Source organism: Chlorocebus sabaeus, chromosome 10 (assembly GCF_047675955.1).
Source record: "Chlorocebus sabaeus isolate Y175 chromosome 10, mChlSab1.0.hap1, whole genome shotgun sequence".
NCBI classification, from domain to species: domain Eukaryota; kingdom Metazoa; phylum Chordata; class Mammalia; order Primates; family Cercopithecidae; genus Chlorocebus; species Chlorocebus sabaeus.
In genome coordinates, this window is record NC_132913.1 from 79389279 (window position 1) to 79411155 (window position 21877).

The following is a 21877-nucleotide window of genomic DNA, read 5'->3' on the forward strand; positions in this document are numbered from 1 at the left end:
TGTTAACATACAAAGGTATGTTAACATACAAGGTATGTAAATGAAAATCAATGCACTTGTCATTTCAGCACAATTCCTCATTGCTTACATTGAACATTTTAAATACATTTTATTTAAACACTAATAACTTTCATTCTTGCCTTGGAAGTCTAATGATCTTCTTGGCTCCCTGCCCCTACAGCCCTCTAATCTTCACAGCCGTGGCCACTTAGCCCCCATCTGGAGGTTCAGGCTTATTCTGCATTTTGGAGCTAATCTTGTCCCTATGCTGGGGGTATACAAGATATCGTAGCCAAAAGCTAACTGATTTAGCATTCAGACAGCTTTGCTGCTGGTTTCATTCTGACCTTGTAATTTATTTCTCAGATGTAGGCTATGCTTCTCCCAGCCACTTGTAACCAAGGCTTGACTTTGTATACCAGTTCCAGTATCTATCCAGGCTCTCCTATTTCAGTTCTTGATGAGTTTTTCTGATTGACACCAATTTCTCCATGACTGAGGTTCTGTTTTGTCCTTCTCCCTGTCCCATTTGTAACTGAACTTATTTTCTGAATTACAGTTGCTATGGCTGGGCCCTGTAGACAACTGCTAAGCCTTTCTGATGTCACTACCCTTGCCCGTATCTCTTCATACTGCCTTCATACCATGGATCTGAACTTCTGCAAGAATACTAGGATTAACCCTTTGCTTGCTTGGATGTTTTCCCACTTCCAGTTGCAAATATCTACCTAGACCAGCTCTAACCTTGCAGGCCTTGGAGAGTTACTGCAAACATGCTGCCTGTAATCTGGCCATCTCATTGTCTAGACATGATAGCAAAGACATATCGTTTCCTTTGCATCTTTGGTTGAATTGTTATGCTAACACCCTTTAGTTACTTTCACCTCCTGTCTTCATCTTGGTCCTGCCACTTTAACACTTTAAAACTCAGTTTTCTCTTTTTAAAGTAAAATAATAATGGAATCTACCTCCTATGGCTATTTTGAAGATAGCTGAGAAAAAAAAAAAGTATACAAATGGTACAAATGGATAAAACCCACTGTAAGCAACCAATAATTTTTAGCTGCTCTTATAAGTTCATGTCTTAAATATCTGTACTTGGAAAGTGGAGCTATACCACTTAAAGAATGATCATTAAAAAGATAAGGAACTAGGAAAATTAAAATTCTTAAAAGAAGATAGAGACTCATGTACATTTTTTTTAAGTGAAATAATTTACAAGAAGACAGCTTGAAAAAATGATGCTGAAACACAGATGCAGTCACCAACAAACATTAGAAACAAAATATTTTAAGGATACATTTCCTATTTGTGTGTCTTGATCTTATGACTACAGAAGAGCCCTAAAGCATTTAGGAAGGAGAAAGAGTCTTTGAATTAGTAATTTATTTTAGAGTAGTATTTCCATAATCACCCGGGGGACTTGTAGAAAACTAAAATTTTAAGCCCCACTTCTCTGAAATTCTGATTCATTAATTTTGGGGCAGAACTAAATAACTGGTATGTTTAAAAAAATTCTCATAGTACCTCTGGCAATCTCTCAGTTTTGGGAACCACAAATTCATCAGACATTAAGGTACCTGGGATGTTTTTTAAAAAACATAACATTTGTTGGCCAGGCGTGGTGACTCACACCTGTAATCCCAGCACTTTGGGAGGCCGAGGTGGGCAAATCACCTGAGGTCAGGAGTCTGAGACCAGTCTGACCAACATGATGAAATCCTGTCTCTACTAAAAATACAAAAATTAGCCAGGCATGGTGGTGCGCGCCTGTAATCCTAGCTACTCGGGAAGCTGAGACAGGAGATCCGGGAGGTGGAACTTGCAGTGAGTTGAGATCGCGCCACTGCACTCTAGCCTGGGCGACAGAGTGAGACTCCGTCTCAAAAAAAAAAAAAAAAAAAAAGAAAGAAAGAAAATGAGACGCTGTCTCAATAAAAAACATACATTTGTTTACCTCAAGATGGTCAAACCAGTGCATAGACTCTCTCACTTGGCTCCTAGCTGCCCACTGGCTAGAAGTGTTTGACAGGTATGAAAACTCTACTGCTGTCTGATTTTAGTAATAGATGTTTATTTCACTTGGCTATTCAAAGGCAGTGTTTACTTGTAAGTACGTAGTTTACCCTAAGAACCACCGTTTACTCAGATAGAATCTTCACTTGAAAAATATTTTAAGTGCAGACTGTTTTACTACTGCTAAATAATCTTGTCTTAATTTTTTTCCTTCATTTTCCTTAGACGAATTTTCCCCTTACTCATAAAAGTTTGATCAAAATGATGGTTAACTGCTCTAGGCAAGCACAGTCTGCATACTGAAGAAAATAAAGAGCAGCCAGATGTTTTCCTGAAAAGGGTGAGGTATATGTAAAAAAGAAAAAGAGATAAATAATAGTAATAATAATAATAGGAAGAAGATGAAGACAAAGGAGAAGGAAAAGAGGAAGAGGAGGAAGACAGGGAGGGAAAAGAGGAGGAGGAGAAGACGAGAAAGTGGAAGAAGAAGAAGAGGAAGAGGAGGAGGGGAGGAGCAGAAGAGAGAAGAGGAAAGGAACAAAAAAGAGGCTGCTTCTTTTCACTATCATGACACAAAGAACCCCTCAGAAGTTTGAGTTATTCACTTTTCAACATGCTTAAGGTGGGACCAATATACTAGAAGGCTAAAATGTTGGCACCCTTTCAAAATAATAAGTATGATTCCTTATTTGATGAACATATCTTTATAAGAGTAGTTACTCCATCATCTTAGAAGTCAGATTAGCAACTGGTATGATCTGAATGTTGCTGTCCCCCTCCCCAGATTCATATGGTGAAATCCTAACCACCAAAATGATAGTATTGGGAGGTAGGACCTTTGGGAGGCGATTAGGTTATGGGGGTGGAGCTTCATGAATGGGATTAGTGCCCTTATAAAACAGGCTCCCGAGACCTCCCTTGCCCTTTTTGCCATGTGAAGCTTCAGTAAGAAGAAGGTTATTTTAAGAGAAAGTGAGCTCTTATCAGACATTAAATCTGCCTTGATCTTGGACTTCTCAGCCTTCAGAATGGTGAGAAATAAATTTCTTTTGTTTATAAGCTACCCAGTTTATGGTATTTTGTTATAGAAACCCAAACAGACTAACTCTGATCATCTATTGCTTCCTGATGATGCCTTTTAAATATCTTGAGATAAAGTCTCTCTCTGTGACCCAGGCTGGAATGCAATGGCATGATCACAGCTCACTGTAGCCTCAACCTCCTGTGCTCAAGTGATCCTCCCACCTCAGCCTCCTGAGTAGCTGGGACTACAGGCTAGTGCGACCATACCCAGCTAATTAATTTTTTTTTTTTTTTTTGGTAGAGATATGGGTCTCGCTTTGTGCCCAGGCTGACCTCAAACTCCTGGCCTCAAGTGATCCTCCTGCCTTGGCCTCCCAAAGTGCTGGGAGTACAGGCCTGAACCATCACACCCAGCCCTGATGATACCTTTTCAAAGACATTCTAGTAAATAAGACTTTTTTTTCCCCTCTATATCCTAACATTGACAGTTCTGGGAGGATTCAACGATATTTTAGTGTACCTTATCAAGTAATGCCATGGATAGCTGCTTGGCTGGCCCACCTCTTAATCCAGTTCCAGAAATTCCTTGCTGTTATTACAGCCCTCATTTTTTTTTTTTTTTTTCACTTGGGAACTGAATAAGAAAATAAAAAATGCAGACAATGTCTTCTGTTGCAGAATGGTTGATGGCGTTAAAAAGAAATTAATCACTGTCATTATTTTGTCTAAAAGAATAAAAACAGCATATTACCAGACGTCCTCGGCATCTTCATCACATTCTGCACCAAACTGGCAAATATCACAGGTGGATGTCTCCTTTTGACTAGTTTCTCCAGAGCCTTCATGGACTGTAGGGCAGAAAAAAGTAAAACGAATTCAGATAATTGTGCATTATATCTACAACCCCAGGACAATTCTGTATTAAAGCTGTTACTTTCCCAATGGACCTGTCTGCTATTGAAGCTTCGTAAGAATGTCATAAGTAACTCTTTTCTTCCTCCAATTTAAAGACAACTCTAACAATAATATGCTTCCCATTGGTATGTGGTGAACACGTTTGCATTTTGCATGCTAAATAAAACAACAAACATGTGAGTTTATTGTATTCATCAAAATTATTTGCCTAATAAATAGACCATATGAAAGAGTTATTTAGTTAACAGGGAGTTAAATTTTCACCTCTCTGGGGGAAAGATCTACTGTCTATTTTACTGAAACGTATTTAGAATTTTCTTATTTCCAGATTATGGACCTTTTGGTCCAAAGAAAGTTTTCATGTATAATTTTTAAAAATTTCGATGAGCATCCCTGATTTATTAGATATGTCCACATTTTTTCCCTCAAACAGTTAAGTACTTACAAGAAAAAATATGTTGATTATAAGTTTTTATAAAATAGCTTTTAGTTGTTTTTTACTGTCATTTATTGAATCTCACATAAGTATTGCATAGAGCTAATCACAGTGATTCTTTGTTAGAGGGTTATGAACATATATTTTATTTAAAAAAATACATTGAGTCACTGTTTAGTCACTGATGATGATGATGATTGATATTGGTTCTTTTTTCCTCTAAATGACAAGTACAAAAACGGGCAATACATCACCCAATTATAAAGTTAGCTTTTCAAAATCAGGATACAACAGTGTAAATTGAGAAAAAATTTCTAGTATTTGAGTGCAAGGAATGAGCAACACTTTCAAGGTGAATTACCTCTTTTCCCGGTTAAAAATATATCGTTGAAATAAAAAGTAGTTTTATTTTAAAATGAAAAATTGCAATCAACTAACTATTGCATACACAGATCATATACACTTAAAAACAGATGTTTAAATCAAGGGAATCTTTAAGAAGTGCACTTCTGCAAAAGATAACATATTTTAAACAGAAAAAGAACATAAGCAATTAATCCCAGCATTAGTTCCTGTCTTTATGAACATTTTAAATAACAAAGACAATTTATTAACATGCACCTTGAACCTGTCAAATCCAATCTTACTTACTTTGTTTTAATACGTTATTTTTCTCTTCATTTCTTCTTTGATTATTAACAAGAGTTTTTAATACTTATAAAATCAAAGATCTTTAGTTTTCTTTAATCTACTGCTGTTCAGATGAGTAATTTGATTTACTCAAAAAAGGACAAGACATCCCTAGGAGAGTTATCTGTTTTGTAACTCTTCCAAGAAAGGTGGAGGGATTTATGTTTTCTGAAACATTTTTTTCCTGTGCTTGATAGTCAACACTTACATTTTAAAAACAGTATGAAGTAAATAGGTCAATTTCAATTGCAAAAGTATTGATGGTATAGTTTTCAATTTGGATGTCTTAAGAAAAAAAACGTGTCCTCCCCAACAGGAAGAAGGAATTTTAGACTCTGATAAAATAAATAGCACTTATCTTATTATCCACTCTACTACTTTAATATAGGCAAGACCATTAGAGTGGACCATGGGGATAAGAGGGAAGCTGGGGCCTCATCTCAGGGGAGACTGAACAGCTGAGGTCGGTCTCTGTATTACTTTCTTATTATTAATGCAACACAGAAGCTGCTAATGGGAGAAAGCCTTTTAGTGTTAGCAAGATTAGCAACTTTCAGACTAAAACTTCCCATTACTCAAGAAAGATACAAACACAATGGCAAGGACCTTAATGAACAGTGATGGCCACTTAGAGACAGCCCCATTTTCGTCAGCAGTTGAGATCTTTGGTAAGGGATCGACTGGAGGTCATCCAGGGATAAATTTTGCTATCTCAGCAGGACTGATAATAATATTTCTACCAGAAGTCACATTACATTTCTATAAAAGGGCAATTATTGGTAAAATGGAGATGTTTGGAAATTCTCCGATAAGGAGAAGTACATTCAAAAGAAGCAGTGGGAATACCCCCATCAATAAGTATTGTGTGAATAAAGTGCCTTTCTATGAAGTCACCCACAAAGAAATATAAAATAAAATCTTTCCACATTACTGGAAACATAGGTTTGCGCCTTTGTATAATAGTAAACAAACAAACGACTTAATCAGTGCTCAACTTTCATTTCACTTTTTATACCAGTGGTTCTTAAACAGGATCTGATTCAGAGGCTTTCGTGGATCTTGTTTGTTAATATGTTTTTTTTTTCTTTTTTTTAAATAAAAATGCCCTGAGATATCCTTGGAGATACTGAATTGGACTTAGCTGGGCGCTTGAATATGCCTGTTCTGAATACAGACTATCTCCGAGGAAGAATCTCTGCCTTAAACAATACCAAGAAGGCTTCATCTGTCCAGAGCACCCTCCTCAGGCATCATCTAGCACAGGGCTTCTGATGCTTTAAAGCGCACAGGAAGCACCTGGAGGTTTAGTTAAAATGCAGATTCTGATTCATTAGGTGCAAGGTATGGTCTCAGGTTCTGTATTTCTTAAAGTCCCCAGATGCTGCTGCTGTTGGTCCACAGACCACATTTTGAGTAGAAAGAATAGCACTGTGTTTTTCAAACCACAGTTCACAACGTTTTAGCAGGTAGTGAAATTAATGCATCATGACTTGCATTTCTGTAAACATGAAACACACTATACTAGTCTAGTAAATACTAGACTGCATCTTATTTAGCAAGTACATGTTTTATTTTATAACACTGCTTTAGTTATACATATGTACTTACATACAGGGTTGCAATATAAATTGCAATTCTTACTAAAGGTCACAGTAACAAAACCTTGAAAACCACTGATTTAGTACACGTTACACTCTCAGTAAATGTGTGTTAAATTGGACTGCTACTTCCTTCTCTTCTTTCTATATTAGCAGTAACAGGAAAGATCAGTGCTTATTTGCATCCATACACTGATTAGGAATAAAATTCATTTATCTTAAAGTATTATCTTAATCACACATTTATATTTTAAGCTCTTTTATTTTGAGTTGCAAAGTAAGATAATTATTTCCCATTATTTTATAGAAACTTAGATTTTGGCAAATGATTGAGGGAAATTTGAGGGGTGAGGGAGGTGGAGCTACTGAAAGCACATTATCCCTAATATTCTGCCCTTCCATTAAAACGTATTTAATCATTTTAGGGAGGTTTGTAAGCGGAGGGATTACAAGAAATGATTGAGTTACTTCTCTCTCAAATCTCTCTGCCCTGGTAATTTCTTCTGAAGGTTGAATTCCATCACCACCCTGTTCTTCTTGCTGGTCCTACATGATGATGAACCCAGTTCTCACTATCATGCTTCTTGTGACTTATTATATTCTTAACCTGTCATACCATTTCTGAAAACAGTGAACTCTAATGTTCAAACATGGGTAAGCATTGTAATTCACCTTGTTAAAAATGCAATTAAAATTGAAATTCAGCGAAATGAAGTCATCTTTCCATATCTGCTCGTTCCTCATTCACAAATCCAGCCAATCTTGAATCAAAATATTCAGAAAAAAATACAAAATAACAATGCAGAAATACAAATAATAAAAAATAAAAATATAGTATAACAAATTTTTACACAGCATTTATGTTGTATTAAGTATTCCAAGTAATCTAGAGATGATTTAAATTATATGTGAGGATGTGCATAGGATACACCACTTTAATATCATCAGGGACTTGAGCATCCACAAATTTTGGTATACTGTGGGGAGGGTGGGTCCTGGACCCAATCCCCTGAGAAGACTGAAGGATGACCATACACAGATCTTAAGGGTACCTGATATGGTTTGGATATTTATCCTCTATGAATCTCATGTTGAGATGTAATCCTCAACGTTGGAGGTACGGGTTGGTAGGAAGTGTTTGCATCATGGGGGTGGATCCCTTATGAATGGCTTAGGACCATACCCTTGGTGATGAGGCAATTTTCACTCAGTTAGTTCACATGAGATCTGCTTGTTTAAGAGTCTGGTGAGATCTACTTGTTTAAGAGTCTAGAACCTCTTCATACTCTCTCTTGCTGCCTGTCTCGCCACATGACACACCTGCTGCCACTATGCATTCTGTCATAAGTAAAAAGCTCCCTGAGGCCTCACTGGAAGCAGATGCCGGCACCATGCTTCTCATACAGCCTGCAGAACCATGAGCCAAAATAAACTTTTTTCCCTTATAAATCATCCAACCTTAGGTATTCCTTTAGAGCAATGCAAATGGACTAACTCAGTAGCCTTTAATTAGTGTTGAGAAGTGCATATAAAGACACACAGAACAACTCTATCATCCCAGAAAGTTCCCTGGTTACCCTTCCCAGGCAATGCCCTACCACTACCCTGTCTATATATGGGTAGATCTCTATCACCACAGATTAGTTTTAACTATGCTAGAACATCATATCAGTGGAATGACTCAATATGTAATTTTTGTGTCAAGTTTCTTTCACTCAAAATAATAACTTTTGAAATTAATTCAGGTAGTTGCATGTATCAATAGTTTATATCTTTTTATTGCTTAGTGTTCCACTGAATGAGACACTGCAGGTTATTTATTCACTCTCCTGTTGAAGGATATCTGGGTTGTTTTCAGTTATTGACTGAAAATTATAATTGGGTATTTATGAATAAAGCTGCCGTACCAATCCTTGTAAAAGACTTTGTGTACACATATGTTTTTATTTCTCTTGAATAAATAACTAGCAGCAGGATTACTGAATCTTAAGGCAAAAATTATTGTTGTTGGTGGTTTTTAAATTCTCCACCTGCAGGAATGTTTAATATCTTTTGAGTACAAACCTGTTGTCAGATATATGTGTTGCAATATTTTTCTCGGTCTATTTTGTTGACAGTGCTAACCTTGCATTCCTGGGAAAAGTCAAACTTGATCTTTGTATATTAACTTTTTAATATATTGCTGGATTTCATTTGCTAATATTTTGTAGAGCATTTTTGTATTTATTTTCATGAAATATATTGGCTGTAATTTTCTTTTCTTGTATTTTCCATGCCTGCCCTTCATGAAATGAGCTGAAAAGTGTTCCCAAGTCTGCTATTTTATGAGAGTTTGTGTCAGATTAGTATTATTTTTTATTCATATGTTATAACTCACTAGTGAAACTATCTGGTCTGGGAGTGATTTTTTTGTTCTTGTTGTTCAATTACAAATTTGATTTCTTTATACAAGGCTATTTCATTTTTTATTTTATTGATTTCTGTTCTTATATCCTTGTGCTACATACTTAAGACTTAATTTATTATTTTTCTAGTTTCTTAAAATGGAAGTAGAAATGCTTGACTTTATGTCTTTTTTGTTTTCTCGTATGGGTATTAAAATGTATAAATTGCCTTCTAAAGATTGTTTTAGCTGCATACCACAAATATTGATATGTTGTATTTTCATATATTTCTGTTCAAAATATATATTGTAATATCCTTTGAGACTTCTTAGACTCATGAATTATTTAGTAGTGTGTTTTTAACTTCCAAATATTTGGGGGTTTTCAAAGGCATATTATTTTTATTCATCTTCATTAAATTTAATAATTTATCATCATTGGAGAACACATTGTTTAATTTAAATACTTTGAAATGTATTGTAACCTGTTTCATGGCCCAGGATATGGTCTATCTTTTTGAGTATTCCATGTGCACCTTAGAAGTTGTAACTTGCTCTAGTGTGGAACAATTTTCTATTAATGTTAATTAGCTTACATTGATGGTTAGTGTTGTTCAAATCATCCATAACTATACTGATTTTTATTTAATTGTTTTATATATTACCGAGAAAATAGTGTTAAAATCTATATTGGTGACTGTAAATTTGTATCTAGTTCTCTTGTTTTGTCAGTTTTTGTCTCATACTTGGGAGCTTTGTACTGGGGGTATGAACTTTTAGTAGTCTTATGTCTTCTTGAATAAGTGATTCTTTTATCATTATGAAATGCCCCATTAAAATCTCTGCTAGCACTGTTCAGCTTGAAATCTACTTTATTTTGATATTCACATTGCCTCACCAGGTTAATTTTTTGCTTATTGTTTCCATCATTTTACTTCCAATCTCTTTGCTCCTTAAGTTTAAAGTGTGTTTCTTTTAAACGACATATAATTTAGTCTAACTTATAAAAAAATCTAGTCTGGATTTAATCAGGGCGTTTAGTCCTTTTACTTCAACTACTGATATGTTTAGTTTTAAGCTCACCAACTTGGTGTTTGCTTCATATTTGACCAATCTTCTCTTTTTCTGTTTCCAATTCTGTCTTTTTTGTGTGTAATAAAGTATTCTTAGGTATATATTTTACTTTATCTCCAATAAATTTTTGGTGGGGAGGTAGTGTTTCTTTGTTCTTATTATGGTGGTTGCTTTAAGGATTACAATATGCATCTTTAAATTATTCTAATCTATTACTTCATGAAAAATTTACTAACTTTATGACAATATATTTCTAATTATCATATTCCAGTCTTTGCAATCTTATTGTCATGCATTTTATTTCTACCTATGTGATAAAACTCATGTCCTTTTAAAAAATTATTTTTACTTTATACAGCCATTCTACTCTTTAGTGTTAATTTCAAAGGCAAAAAGCTAAAGTTTTCTGTACAAATGAAGACCCCTGCCAATCGCTGCTAAATGATTTGACGTCTGTTCTGTATTTGCCCTAACTTTTCAAGACTTATCTGTAGTACCACATTCTCCATGAAAAACACTTTTGGCATATGATGCAGAATAGATTGTATCATTTTCCCCCATTATCTTTCCTCCCTTTCTGATAAAAGGATTATATGTTTCTTGCCATAGCTGCATGACTTGCAGTTCCCTGATATCATCATTAGTTTTCTGACATGCTTTTGCCATTGAAATGTGAGTGGAATCGAGAGAGTTCTTAATAGAAGCTATTAAAAAGCTATCATGTGAATTTCTTTTTTCTTGCTCTTTCCTTCTGTACAAAAAAGGCACATCTCAAAATATGGGCTATTCCTTCAACCAGTTCCAGAAGGAAAAGATACATAGAGCATAGTCACAGTTGACTTCAGTTATCAAAGCAAGGAATATGCCAATGATTCTGTAAGCCTCTGAGATTTTGAGGTCATCTGTAATTTTAGCTTTACCTAGTGAAAACTGACTAATAAAACATGAATTAATGTTCTTGATAAATTCTAAGGAAATAAATATTTTTACATCATTTTCTACAGTTCAGATTTTGGTTGCTTTACTTACCTATACAAACCAAGATCTCCTTTTAATTTTCTCCAAATCTGCCTTCAAACTTTCTAACATTTTCTTTCTTTGTCAGTATAGATTTCATAATAGTTAAGGTATGTTTCTTCTATTACATTTTGACTTTCTCCCAACATAACACTACTATTCCTACTTTATGCATGGTTCAAATTTTCTCTTCCATATAGCTCTAGTACGTCTCTCTCATCAACATGTAAGATGTCCCATTTAAATTAAGCATAGCATAACATTAAACACACTATAAATGTGTATAAATAGAAGTATTTACATACATCAAGTGTGAAATAAAGCAGGAGGTCCCCAAAACTATCAGGTTATGTTAACAAAAAAAAAAAAAAAGGAGACTTCTAGATTTAAAATATGACACAAAAATACTGGTTCTACACTCATTAAAATTATTACAAAGCTGAGAAAAGAGCTTTTACACATATTTTATGCAGATATTAATCTGGTTATCTCAAACTTTAGAATGTACTTTTCTCCTATCTTAGTCAATATCAATCTAGTCGTCAGTGTTTTTTTCTTAAATAGGTAACAAAATAGTTCTTGATAGGCTTATCTTTTTTCACTTTATTTACATAGATAAAGAAATGATTAGTGATAACATTTAATATATCTGTGGTAGCTAAAATGACTATCAAGTTATGAACAGCAATTTTTCTTTTTGAATAAATTATAAAAATTATTGTCTCATTATCACAAAAAAATCTGAACTGTGAGTTTACATTCAAATAAAGGACATATTTGACTTAGAAAATAAAAAGAAAATTTTAAATAAAAACTCTTCATTCTGTTCTTTAATTTGTACAACTTGCCTATTTTGCATCTTGTGTGAGTTTTCCCTCCATATGCTTCTCCCACATGTGAGTAAGTTGTATTTAAATGATGGAAGCTGTTGACAGTTCCTAGAGGCCTAGACAATTCTAAGTTGCTGTTTTTGAGCTGTAATCATATTTTCTTTAAAATTTTCTAAATTTTCCCTAGAAACCCCAATACAACTTTAAAGAAAAATAGTAAGAAAACAATTTCCTTTTTTTCATAGATTATGACATATGAGTCATATGAATAATAGTTATACTGTTACATCATATTATTAAAATGTGAAAACAAGAAGTAGCATTTTGGTTTGTTATCTATAAAACTAAAACAAAATACTGCATATGTATCTGTCGTAGTGCAGTAACATGTGTTCAGATTTTAGGCAGGAAATCCATTATCTTTGTTTCTTTTTGATTAAAAAATATATCACCACTGATAATTTTTAATTTTAAATTGATTTTAATGCCAAAAACTAAAGAAAGCCTGAAATTACACTCAAACATAATGGTTTACAATTCCAAAATCCACTTGAAAAGCCCAAGAACCAAGCTTATGATTAAACAAATGTAATTTCATATTAAAGACTTCAAAAGAAGAGATCATTACAGAATATTTAATTTTTCATAATTAAGCTAGTTTGCTAGAGCTTGACAAAGCTTCTTTAGAAATCACACATAATTTATCTTTTGCATATTAATGAAAAATAATTTAAGAGATTAATACAAAGCTACTATATTGAGGGAGAATTCTATTATCATTTAAGCCTGTCAGAGTTACAACTGAAGATACTCAGTTTATTTTAAACAGGAGAAAGAGATTAATGAAGTCAGGAAGGAAGAAAAAAGGAAGGAAGGAAGGAAGGCAGACAGCCTGATATCATGCATAGCAAAATTCATTTAGAGCAGGTTACTATGCCAGACTTCATGAAAATATATCATACTAACAATATGGTATTATAATTAAATATAGCCGTTATTCCCAGGATAATTTATTTGAATCATTTTATGCATATTCATATAAACGGTTTTTAATTTTTTCTTTATTTAATTCCTGAAATATGAGGAACTTCTTTTTTATTGGTAAATTATAAACATTTGCTTGGGCTACTGCAGGGCAAATCCCAGTTAGAGGGGATTGAGAAAAGCCTGGGAGGTTACTAAGTGGAAACAGTAAATGTAGCCAATACTTTTGCACAGATTTGCTAATGAGGAGAACAGAGAATGCAGCATTACTTGGATAAAAATGTAGGGTCAAGAGAGAGATTTTATGGAAGAATAGTGCTCAGGCATCGTTGTGTGCTGAGAGGAATCACAGAGCATAGAGGAACAAAGTTAGATGGGAAGGAAAGCGGGTAATTACAGGAGCAAAGTAGGGATTGGGTTTAGAGAGAGGTGTGGTGGTTGGTCTTAGAAGCAGGACCATGTCTTCTGGAGGAGGAGGGATGGCAGAGTATGCCAGGTACATATATAGAGAGGCGGTGCCACTAAAAAGGCAAGATGAAGTTGATCTCCTCTACTTGTATTCGTTGTTTCTCTTGTATTTACATCTAAGGAGGTCATCAGTTGAGGTGATGTAACAAGGAAGAAGGAGGTGTGAAATACTGCAGGAAAATTAATGTGAATAAAGGAAGACCAAAAGTCTTTCTAAGTCTTTCTTACATCAATTTGTTGCTTGCCAACTTTGTACTTAATTCTTCTAATTAGTAAGCCTCTAACGAATAAAGATGTATCTTTATTAGCTTATACACTTCTGTATGTCTTTAGCAAATGGCATTTGGTTTTGATGACTTAAAGGTATTTTGTGATAGAGCAAGTTTCATTTGAATAATCAAATAAAGACTTAATTGCCAATTGAGTTAACTTTAACCTACTAAATATTGGTTTTGGTAGAGGGACTTCATAATCTGTTAATAACTTACTCCATGTTTATGTCCTAAATATTTTCCCATTCTGTTACCACTGTAGTGGTTGTGATCTTTATCATAACTTGCCTAAATTTTAAAGTAACTTTCTAACTAGCTGATTTACGTACTTACAAACCTGCCTTTCTTAAACATATCTCCCATGTCTCTTACTGAAATGAAAATCTAATAGTGACACTTAAAACTGAAAATGACATTAAGTAATCTAAATGCACTTGCATCTTCACAAAATTCTCCTAATGCTAAAAGAAGTAGATTTGGGTTGTCCAGAGTCTTTTTTGAGGCTCAGAACTTGTAGTTGTAAAATAAGATGCCTGCCCTGCTCATGCAGATTAAATAGGAAGATGTGTGACTTTGCTTTGCACCCTCCAAATTGCTCTGCCACTCTAAGGCGTTACCATTAAGAAAGTGTTAAAGGTGAAGGAAAGTCATTATCTTATTCCAAGTAAGATGGTTCTTTGAAGGAAGTTCACAGCTGAGCATCTCAAATGTGAATTTTTGACCTTATAATGATGCTGAAGTAGAAATCTTTGTATGAACAGAGGAATAAGAAACACAAAACAACATAACAAAAACAGATAAATATATTGTGGAGCCTATAGTAAAAGTCTTCCTCTGAAACATCCAAATTTGGTTTCTTATATTGAGGAGTAAAAGGATCAAGGGAGGAGCAAAAGAGCAAGTAAGAAATAGATAAGAAGTCCCGGTAGATATCTTCAGAAATTGCCTGGAGCTCCAGCCTCTTTGTTTTAGTGCACTGGACTTTGGATAAAAGAAAGCACTAAAGTGATATTTTCTCTTTTCTTATTGATGAAGACAAAAACAAAAGAAGGGCTTTATCCTTTTCTTTTAGTACTTGCCTACTGTGGGTAGTAGTTTTCACTGTAAGCCTGACACATTATCCATCTAAGTCTAACTTCTAAGTCTAGGTAAAACTTAAAGAAGAAATTTAAAAAATCAGGCTTGTTTAAATACATAACTTATTTGATATAAATAGAACAATGAAATAAAAGGTAGCAAAAATATAAAAAGCCAATTTTAAGAGGTCAACATATTTTGTAAAATTGGTAGTTTATAGCAATAATTTTTTTGAATTGCCTGTAATATTTTCCAGCCTAGTTTTGTTACCTAAGGCCTTTTTCCTGGTGTGGTTTTTTTTTTTTTTTTTTTTTTTTTTTTTTGGGAGGGGGGAATTACAATAACCAAAACCTTAGAAAGAATGGCAAAACAGAATTCAGTGCCTGTAATTAGTTTCAGTCTTTTGCTAGATCCAGCTACATACCTTCCTTGACCCCCTGCTTGACTCACATTGAGGGACCCTATTTCATCTCTACAATTTCTCTTTTGCTATTGGCCCTAGGTGGTAGAGTCAGTGACTCCTGTGATTCCTTCTTCCAGCTTACAACTGCCCCTCAAGCTCTGGTTTCAAATCCATAATTTATAGTCTACCCCCTAGGACCCCTGAAGACCTCTGCAGTGATGCCCCATCTTGGAATCTGCTCCACGAGCAGCCAAATAAGGAGGTCCCAGCACCTTAAGTTTCATTCCCATCTATCCAAAGTGTTTTCACATACTTTATTTTAAATCAGCATACAAACAACAACAACAACAACAACAGATGGCAAGAAGAAAAATGTATCCTCAAACATTTAAGGACAGGAAGGTCAGATTTATTTGATTTCAGGTGTGAAAGAAGACATGACCATCTTCCACAAAATGAAAAAAAAAAAAGAAAACAAAAAACAAAACTCACAAAATGGTCTAAGAAAGCTGAAGAGCTGGAATAGGTTAGAAATTGACTTTGAACTAATCAATATGTCTGCTTATGAAACCATTAGCTCAGTCTGAAACTATAAAGTGAAAATAAATATTTGTGGAAAAGACATCTAGTTTTAAAAAAAATACATGAGTTTTAGAGAAAATTTTACTGCCATTAGATCACCAAGGTTACCCAGAGATAAATGTAAAGAGATAAATTTTTTAAAATTAACAATGTTCTATTTAGAACTTCTTAATCAGGTTAATTTTTTCAACTTTAGGTTTTTAAATTCAAACTACTTTCATTCCTAGCTGCATCAAGTTTCATGGATCTTCTATTTTTAAACATGTTATACCTTAATTGTAATATAATTGGAAATCAATCAATTTCCCTGTTTTTTCTCGATTTAGAAAAAAAAATATATATATATATCTTCAGGTTTAGGGGGAAAATTGCTACTGGCCTGAACTATGAAGGTTTAGGTTTAACTGGCACCATTATTACTTTTGTTTAATGCTTGTTTTAAGGATATTATACAAATATTAAGGACATATAAGCTAAAATTTTCAGGTATAAGTTATGATTTAGATTTGTGAATGAATAAAGGCATATTGGAAACAATAATAAACCCAAGAAGCATTTTAAATGTCAAAGGATCTGTCTTACTATACCATAGTGAGTCACATTGATGGAATTAATGACAAAATTTTTGAAATTCATGTTTTGTAGGGCTTCACTGTTGCTCATATAATTTCAGATTACGCCTCAGTTTAGAAGCCAATGAAGTATTTCTAATAACTATGAAATACAGGTTAATAAACAATTTTGAATGACTTTTTAAAAACATAAGTCTGATTACGATATAAGCCTGTTTAGTTTAAAGGCTTTAAGGATGAAAATACACAGTCCTTATCATCGTATTCAAAGTCTTTCATGATTTTCCCCCACCCTACCATCTCACCTTCATCTCTAGCCCCCTGGGCATGTTTCTTATGCTGCAATTATACTTGTCATGTTGCCAGGGATTTATACACACTGTAATCACTATCTATAAGGGCATATCTCCTCCTGCCTCTGTGGCTGATTCAGACTCTAACTTGAAGATTCAGCTACAGCATCACACCATTTAGGAAAGATGTACTCACTTTCCTCCCCTTTCCTCCATCCTTGTGTTGGGCTCTTAATTTGTGGCCTCACAAGTACTTAGTAATTATCGCATTCTAGAACTTGAGTTATTTTTATGATTCTTTCACTGTTTAACCTTGAGTTCTTCAAGGTTATGTCATATGTTTCATTTGCTTTTATATCCATCTTAGCACGGGGCTTGAGAGGTAAGAACTAGAGGTCAGAGAAATTTCAGAATTTGAGATCTTTAAATCATAGCAGTTCTAGGTAATAACAAGATGTAACCACACGTCCAGATGGTTAAACCGAAGCTGAGGAGTCTGAGGACTATGGGGCCAATGTTGAGAAGAAAGATCAAATAGACCCTTTGGTAGTTATTAAAGTTGTGCAGTCAATGTCCAGGCATAAGGCAAGTCTGCATTTCCTAGGTGCCCTGTGGTTGACTGGGTCACATTATTTATTCTGACTAATGAGTTGTTGAGTGGAAAGTGACATGGGGTCACTTCAAGGTAGAACATGTAATTGCAAGTTGCAGACCCTGAAGAGCACTCTTTCCCTACTGTGCGAGTGCTTAGAACAAGTAAGGGAGGAGGCCAAATTAGGAGGCTGTGCAGCAGAGAGATAGTAAAAAGTGTCAAATGTGGCATATAATTTGAAAAGAGAACTGATGAGATTTACTGATGTCCTGGGGACAGGTGAAATGTCAATGTTTAAGATAGCTGCTCTCTGTCCAGGTCCTCTGGTGACTACGATATGCAGAGCCAGCTGCCCCACCTAGCATTTTGCCCAACTAACTGCAGTGAACAAGTAGTGAGAGTGAGAAGTGAGCCTTGGTTTTCTTAAGCCACTAAATTTTGGGGGATGTTTTACTACTGTCTAACTTTACACAACCTAGCACTACTTGAATATTTTACAAGATAAGGCTAAGTGGCATGGATGCAATCTGCTTATTCTTACATGTAGGATGAGGTCTATATTATAGATCTTACACCTTCTTAGAAATCTGAAACCTGTCAATTTCACCATTAGCTCTCAAGTACCCAGCTACCTGATTGGTTACCCTAAAAAAAAGTACCGTCATCTCTCAGGGTCTGTGAGGGATTAGTTCCAAAGAACCCCTGTGAACACCAGAATCCACAAATGCTCTGTTCCCTAATATAAAATTGTATAGTAATTACATATAACCTATGCACATCCTCTCATCTACTTTAAATCATCCCTATGCTATTTATAATACTACAATGTAAATGCTACGTAAATAAGCCTTATACTGTTTTAGGGAATGATGGCAAGAAAAAGTCTGTACATATTCAGTACAGACGCAATCATCCACGGTTTTTCAAATATTTTATTCCTTAGTTGGTTGAATTCATGGATATGGAACCCACAATACAGAGGGCTGACTACATACGAAAATAAGTCATGCGCTGAGTCACTGAGAAAAGTGATAGTGATGTGGAGTTCAGCAACCTATAACTAAAGTATGGGGAAAAGATGGCATAGGCAAACAGCATGAACTTCAAATAAGAAGCATTTTATTGGATAGTAATGCTGGATTGCACTGAAAGTGGTTTGAAAATGACAGTACGAAGCAAGGAATATATAGTCTGCTAGCCTTACACAAGAGATGAGAGTAGAAGTAGATAAGGTTTGAGGGGTGTTGCTCTCTAGTAGAGGAGAAGACAGGAGCAAACTGTTGGAACATTTAGAACAATTTAACCTTACTTTTTCTATAGAGCTAATATTGATAATAACTATCAAAAAAAGTGCAAGAATATACCTAAATTCTTGTATCCTTAAATAGACCCAATTTCACTTTCACAGAACATACAGGAAATATATTCTAATAATCTCTTGTATTTTAAAAGTTATATTCTCATGCATACTTTAAAAAACTTAAAGCACTTTGATACAGAGATCAGACTGTGGCTGATTCAGGCTATCCCCAAAAGCCGGGGGCAAGGCGGGGGAACCAACACATTTTTTTCCTATCTCAAGACACATTCTGTTTCCTGACCAAATCCATACCCACACAACATCCTGTACTGTTGCTTTCATTTTTCCTCAATGCTGCTTAGATTTCTTCATGAATATTCGTATTTTTAGATTAGATAAAATGAATAGAAGTCTTTTTCCCTGAAAAATATGTGGTGTGATTCAAAGAAAATGTTAATGAAATGAAATACTTAAAACTTTGTGAAATATTGATATGTAGCAACTGATTTTGTCTCTATACTCAAATGCTTTTTCTTTGTGTATCTGAAGTACCATTCTTATGGGATTAGTAGATGTACAAGCACTGGTATTGACAGCATTTTTAAGTGGGAGAGAAGGGAGAGGAAAAGAGATTTAATCTATATAGTAGTCCACGAAGACTAATCATATATTTGCTGCATCATATTCATTTTTTCAGGAATACCACTTCCATATAGGAATACTTTCCACCAGCACAACACAAGTACTCCAAATGAAGAGGACACGGCCTGAGTTGCTGAATTCCATGTCAGAAGCATGGGCTGTCTTTCATGACAAATCTCATTCCTCCTCTGCTCCCACACTGCCTGACAAGCAGTTCAAAGAGAAAGGTTGTTAACCACATTCCTTTGCCTAAAAAGGGTTTCCAAATAAAACATGTACCTTGCTTTACTCTTAAGAGGGTCAGATGGGCCGGGTGCGGTGGCTCAAGCCTGTAATCCCAGCACTTTGGGAGGCCGAGACGGGCGGATCACGAGGTCAGGAGATCGAGACCATCCTGGCTAACACGGTGAAATCCCATCTCTACTAAAAATACAAAAAAAATTAGCCAGGTGTGGTGGTGGACGCCCGTAGTCCCAGCTACTCGGGAGGCTGAGGTAGGAGAATGGCGTAAACCCGGGAGGCGGAGCTTGCAGTGAGCTGAGATCCGACCACTGCACTCCAGCCTGGGCGACAGAGCAAGACTCTGTCTCAAAAAAAAAAAAAAAAAAAAAAAAAAAAGAGGGTCAGATGGTTGACGTAGTGATTTGTTTGTGTGTAGATGGGTTTGTGCAAAGAAATGAAAAAAATATTCAGGTGAGGTATTTCTAAATGGGGAAGATGTGTTTTAATGATAGTGTGTATTTTATATCAGCTATACCTGGCAGAGTCCCAGGGCAAGGTGAGTATACTATAAACAAGGAAATCTCCTTAGTGAAAACTGCTATATGTTGAGAGAAATCTGTGGGTGGGATAGGATATAACAGCCAAGGGTGTCACTTGTGTAGTACATGTTTTTAAAAGCAGGTTTCACATCAGTTTTAATGCAGCTGGGAATGATTTCAATACTTTTTTTAAAGCAAGTTACTTGTATTTAACTCCTATTTAAAAACTCAAGACTATATATCATCAGCAGCTCAACATTAGATTATAAATAAAAACCAGCCTCAGAACTTCAGGAAAATTAAGAAGCCAGTTGCATTCTTGGTGAATAGAAATGTACACTTCAAAACCTACTAGTTTGTTTAGTGCATCTGTTAAACAATACAATATCCACATCTATGATTACTCCAGAGATCAAATTAAAAACATTCCTCATTTTTTGGTTTGTCTCTGAGGAAAATACAGAAAAACAAATGCTAATCAAAAGATTAATTGACTTCTCAATGTATAATACATTAACCATTCCTTCAACCTTTAAGAAACAAAAATAAAATAAAATAAGGTGTTATATATTCTTGGTAAATATTATACAATTTTAAGATTTTTGTCAGAATGAATTTGATTTAAGTCTGTGAATCTTTTCCGAATATTTCTACAGTTATCTAGATAGAAACATCATACATAAAAATGTTCTTTATTCCAGAATAGATGAAACTCCCAGTGGTAAAAGAAGATTTAGGTATCTCTCAAGGTTTCTTATCAGAAAGCAACATAACTCTCTGATAGTTCAGTGCCTGGGAGGGTCAACTGAGATCACTCATCAAATAAATCAAATAGTCAGATGACTAAAAGAGTGGGCACCTGTAGTTCCTTTATTTTCTGACCTCAAATCTTTCTTCTAAGAAGCCAGTAGAGAAATTAATATGTCACTTGGTGTGGCTTATCCAAACCTGAGTATCAACCTGCCTTCGATTGCTGCTATTAGTTTTGAGAAGGTTTGACTCACTTTTTTAATAATTATATTTAGTTTTAACATTTTAAATCACAAATTACGAAACCTCATACATCGAGGAAAAGGGGTGGTGAGAAGGTGGAGACGGTAGTGAGTTTGGTCTCTAAATTTCTAGGAGGAATCTTATTGCAAGCATCAAAAATCCATTTTGTTGGGTGATCATAAAATATTCTATAAATATTTATTGAATGATAAACTATATTTTATATATCTTTTTGGTTAATATTTGTCTAAAAGCAGTGTTTTAAATTACTACTATAAAAAACAAAACAAGTATTTTAAAAAATGGAAACAAAATGTTCTAGGTTTATATTTTCCAATACGGAAGCTAGTAGCCACCTGTAGCTGTTTAAATTTACACTAATTAAAATTAAATCAAATTAAAAATCCAGTTTCTCAGTTGGACTAGCTACATTTCAACTGGTCAATAGCAACATGTAGCTAGTGGTTACTGTGAACATGTCCATTACCACAAAAAATGTTATTGGATAGTGCTGCTCTAACAAGTATATAACTCAAATACATTATATAATAGTATCCATGAATCAGTCTTCCCAATTCAGGGCTTTTGTTTTAGAGCCTTTCAGACTTTCAAATTGTATAAAATAAGAGATAGCATGACTGCCATTTTCATCTTCTCATGAAGTGGAGAGAATGATCATATATGTGTGGTATGTCTATGTGTGTTATTTTTGTATATATTTCTCTTGATTAATAAACACAACAGAAAACTTTCATAAATGAAAACACACTCATTGTATCTAAAGGGCTGAAACAAAGCTGTCTTCTAATTTATTCTTAACATTAACATCTTAATGACGAGCATCAATATTACTGTGGCTTGAAGTTCAACAGATTAGAATAATCGAACTAGGCACAGAAGGATGAATGTCGCTATAATGAATATCTTTGGTTCCTCTGCCCAAGGCTCTGGCTTCT

General features: G+C 34.7%; 1 protein-coding gene across 1 annotated transcript in view; it reads right to left on the minus strand.

Moving 5' to 3' along the window:
• Positions 1-21877, minus strand: part of TMEFF2 (transmembrane protein with EGF like and two follistatin like domains 2) — a 240424-nt gene that overhangs the window by 102783 nt on the left and 115764 nt on the right. Inside the window, exon 5 of the mRNA XM_007965699.3 lies at positions 3791-3887. Within this exon, the coding sequence (XP_007963890.1) occupies positions 3791-3887 (97 nt within the window). The remainder of the gene's footprint in view (positions 1-3790; positions 3888-21877) is intronic.